The sequence below is a fragment of the Spinacia oleracea genome, chromosome 6 (assembly GCF_020520425.1).
Source record: "Spinacia oleracea cultivar Varoflay chromosome 6, BTI_SOV_V1, whole genome shotgun sequence".
NCBI classification, from domain to species: Eukaryota; Viridiplantae; Streptophyta; class Magnoliopsida; order Caryophyllales; family Amaranthaceae; genus Spinacia; species Spinacia oleracea.
The window spans coordinates 85,849,740-85,862,058 of NC_079492.1; the positions used below are offsets into that span (position 1 = coordinate 85,849,740).

At 35.9% G+C, this 12,319-nt stretch overlaps 1 protein-coding gene and 1 long non-coding RNA gene across 3 annotated transcripts; one reads left to right on the forward strand and one right to left on the reverse strand.

Moving 5' to 3' along the window:
• Positions 1–2,626: 2,626 nt before the first annotated feature.
• On the reverse strand, positions 2,627–4,949 carry LOC110798665 (uncharacterized). Of its 2 annotated transcripts, none has more exons than XR_008923167.1 (4): positions 4,628–4,949; positions 3,364–3,499; positions 3,207–3,279; positions 2,627–3,101 (listed from the first exon to the last, which is right to left on the reverse strand). It is a non-coding gene; the product is annotated as an uncharacterized lncRNA (long non-coding RNA). The 2 variants fall into 2 exon arrangements; XR_008923166.1 differs by having other exon boundaries at positions 3,369–3,499; positions 4,628–4,948.
• Positions 4,950–11,281: 6,332 nt separating this feature from the next.
• On the forward strand, positions 11,282–12,108 carry LOC110781214 (uncharacterized). The gene has a single exon (XM_021985440.2). It carries the CDS (start codon positions 11,440–11,442, stop codon positions 11,785–11,787), a length of 348 nt encoding a protein of 115 aa, XP_021841132.1. The 5' UTR covers positions 11,282–11,439; the 3' UTR covers positions 11,788–12,108.
• The last annotated feature ends 211 nt before the right edge of the window (positions 12,109–12,319 follow it).

Sequence of the window (12,319 nt, forward strand, 5' to 3'; positions counted from 1 at the left end):
TCGATTTTGCCACGACATAAAAGGACTCCTTACTTATATCGTTGAGTTTCACCAAAACTAACATGTACTCACAATTATTTGTGTACCTTGCCCCTTTAGGACCAATAAGTAACACCTCGCTGAGCGAAAACTATTACTAGATTGATGTAAAGGATATCCAAGCAAGTGTATATTTTGGCATGGCACCTTTTAACTCAATTTTTTAAGTTTGGAACTTAAGGCTCTTACTATGTTGGTTAGATTTTAAGTGAACTAAAATCCTTAATCATGCAACATAATCAAGCCACAATCTCATGCATAATTAAGACATATTTAAAGCAATAAATAACTTAAAGCATGCATAAGATAAATGTGATCTAGTATGGCCCGACTTCATCTTGAAGCTTTAACTTCAAAGTCCGTCTTGAAAATCTCCGTGGGAGGCACCATTTTCTTCAAATAGGATAAGCTATAATTAAAACTAATTACAACTATTTGATGGTACGCAGACCATATTTGAATTGAAAAACGACTTTGGTACTTTAGACCAATTACATTCAAATTAATGGTACGCAGACCATATTTTCTATCCTATTTGGGCCATACTAGTCACTTCATAACCTGCAAAACAGTACATATACAATATATACCATTCACCCATTCATTATCATGAATGGCCCACATAGCTGGTTAGTAAAACACATTATGCATCACGTAAACATTTGCAGCAATTAATCAAGGGCACCAATAATCTACCAATTATTCAGTCCTTATTAATTTTAATCAAGTTGTTTTAACCTTAAGGATTTGTAGACCTAATCAAGAGTTTTATGACTAAAAGGGCTCCCACTTAAACCAATAAATTCATATGCTTTACTAATTTTAAACATAAAAATGTATTTCAAGTCTAACCGGAAACATACAAATTTAATTAAAATTTAAAGCTCATATAAATTTATAATTGAATCCAAAAAGTTTAATTTAATTTCAGTCGTATTTAAATTAATTCATGATTTTAATTTTAGTAAAATAATTAGAATAAATAAAATTTATTATAATTACAATATTCAAAATTAAAATCCAAGAAAATAATTTAAATTATTTTAAAATTAATTAAAATTACGTAAACTGAAAAATTTCAAATTAAACATTCAAAACGATCTAATCGCAACGCAAACACCCTAAGCATTGCACGCCCATGGGCCGCACGCACACAGCCATCGCTGGCCATGTGCGCGCAGCCCATGCGCTCGTCGCATAGCTGCTGCATCTCCATCGCAAGCCATCGCACGCTGTGGTGCTTGCTGCGCGCGCGCCAGCGCTCGACGCACGCGAGCCATCGCTCGCTGTGCGCGCTCGCCAGCGCACGCTGCGCGCGCTCCATCGCTCGCTGTGCGCGCGAGCCATTGCTCGCTGTGCGCGCGAGCCATCGCTCGCTGTGCGCGCGAGCTATCGCTCGCTGTGCGCGCGAGCCATCGCTCGCTGTGCGCGAGCAATTGCGCGCGTTCAACGCTGGGCGCAGCGCTCGTGGCACGCGAGCTTGCGCTCGCTGCGCGCGAGGCTGCGCGCTGTTGCGCGAGGCAGTGCGCGTCGTGGCGCAGCTCGCTTGCTGCCCACACGCGACTGCCATGGCTCGCCTTTCGCCCATGCCCATTCGTCCATAGCTCGTGGCCCACGACACAAGGCAGGGCTGCTGCCTTGTGCTCGTGCACCATGCCTTGCTCATTGCATTCGTGCCGCATGGGCGACGAGCTCCCTTGCTCGTCGTCGCATGCCCGCACTATACAACACCCCTTAAGGGTAACACGAAGCGTCCATTGCTTTGTGCGTGCAAGTTATATGAACGAATCGCATAAAATTTTAAAATTTATATTTAAAATTAATGACAAATTAATAAATAATATTAATTTCATAATTTTAGGGCGAAAAAATCGAAAATTTATTATTCAATTGATTTCCGATTATTATGGATTCAAGCCTAGGTCATAAAAATTTAAAATTTATCATAAATTTACAATTTTTATGGTGGTTTTTAATCATAGGTTTCTAATTAAATTATAATTAATTATGAAAATCAAATTAATTCTAAATTATTCTAATTTTCAACAAATTAATCATAATTACAAATTAGATTGCATAATTAACAAGGCTAGGCATTCAAACTTGTTAAACATATACAGTAGGTCAATCAAAAATTCAAGATTTATCAACAAGAATCGCAAATATTTAATTTAACATCTTAAATTTACGAAATTTTGCATTCGAAAAACTAAAACCTTCGAAAAGTCATAGTTAGGCTTCGAATTTGAGAATTCTGGGTTCGGCAGAAAAACACTATTTTTGTCAAAATTTTAGAATGCCTTTTACATGCGGAATTGACACAAAAATCACTCGATTTGGATGAGTAACGAAGAAACTGCCGAAAAACTGCGTACGTATAATTAAATAAACGCAATTTGCAATTAATTAACAATTACGAAAATTAATCACCCCTTTTAATTCTTGCAAACTAGTCTTATATGCACGCGATGCGTGCGAGATAATATCAGAAATTTAAATTGTTTTATTGCAACTAATCACCAAAAATAATAATAGATTATGTAAATAATCTATTTATGTTTAACAATCTCATTATGTATAGCATATATTATGTATATATGATATCTATGTATAGGATATCAATCAAAAATAATCAGCCATAATTGGCGCATAATTAGCGATACTATTGCTGTAAATTAGCAACATGATTGCTGATTATCATGGCAGAATATTGCCTTAATTGTACATTGTATATTTATACTCCTAATCTATGAATGCAAAGATACAGAGTTATCATATCTTACAAATAGTATGCCACAAAATTTGTGGCTTCACTTCTTGGACCGTAGTATTGAATGCTAGATGGTCTCCATAACTGGATGTGACTTCACTTCTTAGAACGCAACTCATTTTACTTTTAGCTTATGTTTGAGTAAGAAGTAGATCTGAATTTCTTGACTCCTCTCTTTGGTCGAACGTATTCAATGGTGTAAGCAAGTGGTGCTGACGTATTGCAATGATTTACTACTACTACTGGAACCGTCTTTACCACCTTTTGATTCCATTAGAACATTCACTCTTCACTAAAGAATGAAACCAGAAATCATATGTCAGCAAATATTGCAAAAATATGATATATTTAGGAGTACTTCGAATAAAAACATCAATCACGCTAAATCATACGTCACCTTGCAAACTCGAAAACAGGAATTTATGAACATCAATCGCATGCCCGTTGATGAGGGAGTTCAAGAAGCCCAACTGCACAGGGCCCAAAAATTTAAAAGGTGTAAGGTTTAAAAAAAGGGCCCAAAAAAATTTACTACATCTATTAATCTATTATACCTTACATTGGAAAGCTGCATTCTCTTTTATCTTCCTAATGAGGAAAGCCAGCTTCCTCATTGTTTCTCACGCCATCATCATCAATCTTCCATCTTCTTTGCTCTTCCATTTTCTCCAACAATTCTACTTCAAATTACTAAAATAAAGTAGTCCAATTCCCATTAATCTCCCAATTGTCAATGGAAAAATACAGATTTTTCTTAATGGCTATGAACATCTAAAAATCAATTCCCATTAAATGTTTCTCATCAAACGTTTTGATTTTTTCCAGTAATGTATAATCTTTGTTCCTACTCCTATATTTAATAGAATAACAGTACTCTAATTATACAAAAATGATGTACACATATAACTGGTGTATTTGAAGAGAAATCAAAAGTTGGAGCAGAGCCTTGGAGGAAGTTCTGAAAATAAATCACTTTGTTACTATATATGGCACTTCAATATTGTTAAATTGTTTAAATTTTATTGTGATTTCTAAATTATGAGCTAATTGATACTCAGAGAATGGCCCAATTTTAATTTTAGAACAGGCCCCTAGAATCTTTAAGAAGGCCCTGATCAGTCGAAAACAGAAATCCAATCGAATTATAATATAAAACATCAATATCAAAGCCGATTTTATAGGGAAAGAGTAAACTGAAGACGGGCTTAACTTGTGAAATTAAAACTCAAATTCACAAAATAAAAACTGAGTTTCACATATATTTATTCAAATTACAACGGGTTTTCATAAAGTAGATCAAGGAAGACATTGTAAAAATTATAGCCTAATTTCACTAATAATTCAAATTCTTTGGCAGACCTAGTCGAATTGATTAGGTAACCAAAGAAAATAGCCCAAATATTAAACAAAAACACCACATTCAATTACTTGCCGTTAAAAATAATATAATTAATTTTCTCAAAACATACCTAATTGAAAAACGTAAACACAGTATTGACAATGTTTCAACAATTTCACAGATTCCGACTGCAATTAATAACAAAAAACTTAAATGGAACAAAAACAACAAAAGAAATCAGATCTATAGAATTAAAACTCAAACAACAGAAAATTACAGCCAAAATTATCAAATACATAAACAGATTGCATGCATAAAATCCTAGATGAAATATCCCTAAACAATTTGCATGATATCGAAAATACACAAACTCTAGATCCAAATCAAACAAAAACTATAAATAACAACGATTGAAACGGAACAGTTAAAATCAAATCTAAGATCGGAAACATAAAATAAATAGGATCGAAGAAACTTACAGATAAATGGAAAATCAAGGAATGAACCAAAACCAATATCTCCAACCAACAACCCAATCTTCCAGAAAAACAAAGACCCCAGAATAATTACGAAATAATTGAAACGCAGATCATAGGAGAGAGAAAATTGAGGCAAAAGATTGGAGGATATGATAGAGAAAATTGCGTGAGATTGTTGGTGGTGACGGTCAGGAGCAAGGAGGGCCGACCAGACTGATGGTGGCGATGGCGTTGATCGGCGACGGCTGAGCAGGAGGAGAGAAAGTATGAGAGAGAAAAGTATGTACGCTTAAACAGAGGAAATTCTCGGGTTTTGAATGAAAGGCTGGGGGGTTTAATTAGGAGTGGGGGTAATTTCGTCAATTTACAGGGGGACACGAAAAGTGGTTTTACTCTTATACCCTCAGCTGTTCCTTTATATAATAGAGATTTGTAATATTTAACCATGTTCATGCAATTTAGATTATGAAAATAATAAGGGGCTCGTGATACCACTGTTAGGTTATGATACATATGACAATTCATAAATCATGCGGAAACAACCATTTAGCCAGGAATACATATTATTTACACATAATCATATAGCATAATTTAGATGCATACTCTTTGTTGCGTGCCTTCCCTAGCTGCGCCCGAACCGAACAAGAACAAGTCTTTAGGACTCCAAGTGTCGTCCCTCCGTAGATAGTCCACATCACGTCCGGATCCGCCTTAAGATTGACCAACTAGAATCGCCCTTAAGGTACTAGAATTTTCGGCACTCTTAGGTAAGAAATATGGCTGAATTTTTCTCTTAAAACTCACTTTGAATACTTGAATTAATCTCTGAAAATATGTGACCCTAGGCACGTATTTATAGAGTTATGGAAAGGGAATTGGAATCCTAGTAGGATACGAATTAATTAAACTTAGAATCCTACAAAAACTCTAATTAATTAATTTATCCTTTTAGGAATAGGAATTTAATCATATACTAATTCTAATAGTTTTAGGAATCGTGCATGAACACAAACTCACACACACACGGCAGCCACGATGGGCCGCCCATGCGTGTGCGTGCGAGCAGCAGCCCACGCAGCGAGGCCATGGCCTTGGCGCGTGCTGGGCCTGCCTTGCGGTGGGCCTGGGCGCTGCCTTGGCTGGGCGCGCGTTTGGCTGGGCGCGCGTTTGGCTTGCTGGGCGATGGCCCAACTTCGTGCTGGGCCTTCGTCCGGCAGGCCTCGTCCGATGCTAATTCGTACGATACGATTCCGATTAAATTCCCGGTTCCGGAATTCATTTCCGATACGAACAATATTTAATATTTCCGATTCCGGAATCAATTTCCGTTTCGAACAAATATTTAATATTTCCGTTTCCGGAATTATTTTCCGATTCCGATAATATTTCCGATTCTGACAATATTTCCGTTTCCGGCAATATTTCCGATTCTGGTAATATTTTCATTTCCGATAATATTTTCCGATACGTACCATGTTTCCGTTTCCGGCAACATCTACGACTTGGATAATATTTATATTTCCGATACGATCCATATTTCCGTTTCCGGCAATATCATCGTTTCCGGAGTATTCATTTCTTGCCTGTGACGATCTCAGCTCCCACTGAAACCAAGATCCGTCGATTCCGAATATCCATAGATGGAGTATCTAATGCCATTAAATACTTGATCCGTTTACGTACTATTTGTGTGACCCTACGGGTTCAGTCAAGAGTAAGCTGTGGATTAATATCATTAATTCCACTTGAACTGAAGCGGCCTCTAGCTAGGCATTCAGCTCACTTGATCTCACTGAATTATTAACTTGTTAATTAATACTGAACCGCATTTATTAGACTTAACATAGAATGCATACTTGGACCAAGGGCATTATTTCCTTCAGAACCCTCAATCTCTACCTTGCGGGTGTATGTTGAGAGATCCCCACACCAGGGATCATAAGGGAACCTACGGCCGTCGTGGTCAAACATAATTGCACTCCCTTTATGTCACGATAACCGGGTTTTGTCAGTTTTTCTCATTGTTGTTAAAAACTGAATGGCGACTCCTATATTACTAGTCAATTGGGTGTAAACTCACAGGAAATCCAATTACACTTGATTGAATAAAAAGAATCGTCACACCCACGAGGGACGAGGTCACGCATTAGCCTCGTGCTTTTTCGACCCCCTCACAGCCCTGTACCACGACAGAATTCAAAGGGCTACACCATATGAACATCCCCCATATGTTCACTCAAGGTATATGATCCACGAGATTTTAGTGAGTATCCATTAATTAAATGCTTCTTTTATTACTACTACTAGAACTACTCGACAGTCACTTACTAAGTAGCTAAGCTCTAGCCCGCAACTAGTATCGTGCCGGATCACAAGGGTATAAAGACTCACTTGTGATATTAAACTTTCTTGCTTAGCATGGGTACCTAGACACACATGCATAAATGCTATACTTGAATTTACATAGGTACGATGACTCACATGCAACAATGCTTCTCCTTGATTTACATGGAACATAAACTCACATGCAAATAATAACTTTTCTTGATTCTAGCATGAATGAGACTCTTGCACAATTCATACTACATGCTTGCGCAATTAAATAATGACAAACATGCTCTACTAACGAATACATAATAAAATATGCATCATACTTCTTTCCTTGAGTCAATTAATCACCACATTCACATATGACATGATATTAAATGACTTGATTAAAAACCTATGCATGATACTACATACACAAGCATAATCTACACGTATACGTACCCTGTGTACATTATCAAAGGTGTCACTTTGTGCAATCACTTAATCAATCAAAGTTGCACCTAAAAAAAATTAATTATTGTTCATCCTTAATTAAATTTCCAGCAACTATTTAATATCTTAAAAGTCTTTTAAAACCCTAATAAACCCCTATTAATGCTAATTAATCACCATGGTCAAAACCCTAGGCAATTCATGCAATTAAAACATTAAAAATCTATACTTTAAGGTCTAAAGAAAAATCAATTAATTTATAAATCTGAATTTTTATGCATGAAAACTATGAAATGTGATTAGTTTAATTAAAACATAAATCTCTAAAAATCCATTAAATTAATCAAGCTTTGAAAATTCTCTTTTGTTTTTACAAAATTGTGCACAAAACGCAAAAGATGAGAAGAGGGAAACAACTCACCACGTGCAAGGTGGCATAATGACGAGGTGGAAAGAGAGAAAAGTCGCCTGTGGCAGCTGGAAGTGCTGCTGGTCGGTGGTGGCCGGCTACGCCCAAGCAAGGAGAAGAAAAATGAAGAATTAAGGGTGCAGAATTTTAAATTGCCCATAACTCTCAATTTAAAACTCGAAATCAAATGATTCTTGAGAAGAAATTCAATAATTTTTTGAGATCTACAATTTTGAAGAAGGAACCTTTGGGGAAAAACGGCCGAGATAAGTCAAATAAGTTCAAATATAAGTTCGATGAAAAGGGGAGAGAAATTAGGGTTAGGGTTTTGCTTTTGTGGTTAATGAATATTGGTGGTGGATTTTGATGGTGATCACCTATATTTATAGTCTTAGGTAACTCCAAGATGGGCTAGGCTTTAGGATTTTCTTTAATTCGGGCTTCATTAAACATAAGACTATGCTTGCTTTAGTTTTTCGATCTTGAAATAACAATTAGACTGGGTTAGAATACTTTAAAATCCAATTTAAATTCTCCAACTAAAAATAAAAATCGTTTTCTTCCCAATTAAAAATAATAAATATTTTTAATTAATAAAATACATTTAAATTATAAAAAATATAACATGCTTTATAAATATAATTAAATATATAATTATTTAAAAATACGGGGTATTACATTTACTGTTTGCCGCAACAAGGAGAATGAGAGCCTATTGACCTCCAAAAATAGCAGAACTGAAGGCAATGGCGATGGCCATAAGGCTAGGGAAGAAGTATGGAGTGAGAGATGCAGTCTTGGAGTCGGATTGTCATCTTTTAATCAACCGTTTGTCGAAGGGAGCTGTGTTTTTCTCTGATTTGGACTCAGTACTAAGTGATATTATGTCATTGTGTGTTTCCTTTAATTCTGTTAATTAGTTGGTCTCATGTAAAAAGGGATGGCAATTAATTATGTAGTTCATCACCTTGCTAAGCTAGTTCCTTTTGGCGACGAACAAATTTGGGTTAATCATTATCCCCAAGAGGTCGCTTCGTATGTAACTTTGGATCGGTTGTCCTGCAATTAATATACCAGCTTGCATTTTCCTCGAAAAAAAATTGTTCAAGTACAACTCGTTAAAAACTCATGCGAGCTCAAAAAATATATGATATTTTTTTAACTATTTTAATTTATTTCTCTATTTTTAATGAAATCAAAATTTTAGTTACCTAATACAAAATTGATTTACAAATTTTTAATTACCTTATAACATTTTTATTTTAGAAAGATTTGAAAAAACTTAATAAAACTAAGGATTTTTTGTCTTATAACACCTTCAAAAACACTAAATTTTGTAATTTAACACCTTACTTAATTTTATTATATTTAAATACCTTAAAAAAAAAAATATTAGAAACTGAAACTACATAACGATTTCCTTTAGAAAAAACATTGATTTTTAACTATGCTATAGTTCTTAAGGCATAATATGATGGTAGACAACTCTTTCTACCATCAAATAATGAGTTAAGAACTTTAGCATTATTAAAAATCAAGTTTTTCTTACCAAAATCGTTAAGTGACATCGATTTCTAATTTAATTTTTTTTAAGGTGTTTATTATAATAAAAATTACGGTTTTTTCATGAAATGCCCCCGAGGTTTGCAAAAACGCACCAAATACCCTCGTGTCTTTCGAATCACATAATATACCCTTATTTTTGCCTAAGTTTGCACCAAATACCCCTAATCCGACCTTCCGTTAGTCCTCCGTTAAGTCATGTTTATAATTCACAGAATGCCCCTATTTTTAAACTTATTGCACAATATACACCTATTTGTAAACTAAGTTTCACTAAATATCCAAACTGCTTTTTTTTCTTTTCTTTTCTCTCCATCCCTTCCTTCTCTTTTCCTGATCCATCTTCTCCGGTGCACTCCATTGTTCTACAACCGCCAACATAAGAATCAACGTGCAAACAATCAAATTCGAAATATCAATTACTTCCATTCACACTAATCGCCCACAAATTGGACTGAGATTGGAGAAACAAGAAGGGCGGACCCAGAGAAGAACATACGGGATTGAGCTACTTAAAACACAAAGGCTGCAAGAATTAAACCACTTTATCAAAGATATTCAGATCAACAACACTTACAACAACATTTACAGAGAATTCCTTAACTAAGTGCTTCATACTATCTTAGTAGTAAGTCAGAAACCTTAGAATTAGAATTCGATTCTGGAAATCCACCACCATAAATCCATAATCAATGTCTGCTTCTACATTGACTCCCAATTTTCTTCAAACAGTCTCCACTCAATTTTACTCACTCTCCCAATTCCGAATTCCCAACACCCTCAACTTCTCGAATTTCATTCAATTGCAAATCAAAATACCCAATTTCGTCAAAATCAGCTTCAATTCTAACCCTAAATGCAGCACTTTTTGACCCTTTTGTGCTTCAAATTGCAGAAACTTTTGAAGACTCTCTCTCCTCTTCATCTTCTTCAACTCCCTTACCTTTTGCAGAAACTAAGGGATTCGTCCTTCGAATCCCTTCTTTCTCTATTGCTCGTTGCACTTGAGTGGGTCAATGAATCGACGGTGCAACCGAGGATGTTGAACCCTGGGCCGAGATCGGCCTCCGCCGGCGACCAGAGAACGGAAATCGGACGCCGTCGGCTATCAGAGAGCAGGAGGAAGAACAACTTCGTTTTTTGCACCGCCGCGAAACTTCCGCACCACCGGAGAATCGACAACCTTCCCAATGCGGCCACCGGAGAACGACCACCCTCCGCGAAGCCAAGTCGACCACCATCAACATCTGATTTAAGTGATCCTCCGGATCACTGTCGGCGACCAGAGATCGGCCTCCGCCGGCGACCAGAGAGCGGAGATCGGACGTCGCCGGCGACCAGAGAGCAGGAGGATCTACCCAGAATTACTGGGTTTCGAGTAGGTTGAAGCTTGAAGAACAGGGGAGAGGAGAGAGAAATAGAAGAATATGAGATTTTTTTTTTTGACTTTTTGTCAAAGGGAAGGTAAGTAAATGGGGTCATAACACAATTAAGGGCAAAATAGTAAAATTCCACTAACGGTAGACTAACGCCGTTAACTGTTAGGTGCATCTCATGAACAATACGGATAAATAGGGGTATATTATGTTAATCGAAACACGCGAGGGTATTTGGTGCGTTTTTGTAAACCTCGGGGATATTTCATGAAAAAACCGTAAAAATTATGTAAGGTGTTAAACTACAAAACTTGTTTTTTTTTCTTCAGAAAAGCGATTATTAATTACAAATTGTGAATGTTACTAAAGTTAATTTACCCTAACAAACACCACTATTTCTGTCCATTTTCTTCACACATTTTTAGTAGACCCAACTATCAATCAATAACAAAGAAGGCCCCAATTTCATGTAGTAATAGACTAATAGGAGCATGCTAACAACTTTATATATTTTGCAATCCCGTAAAATCATGAACAAACAAAAATAAAAAATTTATTATTAAAAAATAAAAAGCAAAAAAATCCACAGTAATAAGTACGACAAAAGCCATAAAGCTAGCTCTGAGTTTATATGGGGGTCATAGAAAAAATTTGATGAAATTATGATCCATCATAATTAAGATATCTTTATAATTCGTATGTAAATGGCAGCTACAACCTCATCAAACTGCAGCAGCTTCTTCAATTTCCGGGCAGCTGGTGGGCATAGCAAGGTTCGCAACTCATCGTCATTTTCCGGCCAATCTGGTTGTCGGAAGGTCGACGGGGTGGCAATGTGGCTAATCAACGGTGTAACGACGGCATTCTTCGCTTCCCTAGAGAGATGTTCTTGTATACGTGTAACGACCGTAGAGGACGATGGCGAGGATATGAACGAGATGCCACTCATCTTCAATGATGATGATACAACACATGCTCAAAAGGTTAGTGGTATTAGAAGGAGGTGTTTAAGAGGGAAGAAGAAAGCCGGAACTTACGCTACTGTAGACTAATAATGCTCCGCCATAGCTATATTAAAACTCTTTGTGTCTTAATTAACTATTTTTCTTCGTTTGTTATTATACTAGTACTATAAACCTTTTTTTTATTTTCTTTTATTTATTTATTTACCAGTAACTTTATATTCTAAAAGAAAAATATCAAACTATAATAATTATGGTTCTTTTTTATTAACTAAACAACGTTTTTTTATTTTTTTCCTTGAATGAGCCACAAGATCGGCAGTATAGATGATGATTCATTAAGTGTTGAGTTCTCTATCCATGTAATTGAATTCCTTACAACTTTCATTAATGAATTCATGCTTGACTCTTTGTTTAATAGTTTAAATTTTAAATATTCATTACTTAGCTAGACTTTGATCTTCAATAATAAATTTTCCAAGAAAAAAGGAATTATTCATTTCCATTATATAGTTCGTCTGTCCCCTCGAAAAAAAAAAAAATAGTTTGTATGTACATTTAAGTACCAAACATAGGATATAATTAACTCTTTTTTCATTTGTTGTATGACACGCTCGAGCAC

Coding starts and splice junctions, on each gene's coding strand:
- LOC110781214 (XM_021985440.2), top strand. CDS start 11,440: ATGGCAGCTACAACCTCATCAAACTGCAGCAGCTTCTTCAATTTCCGG.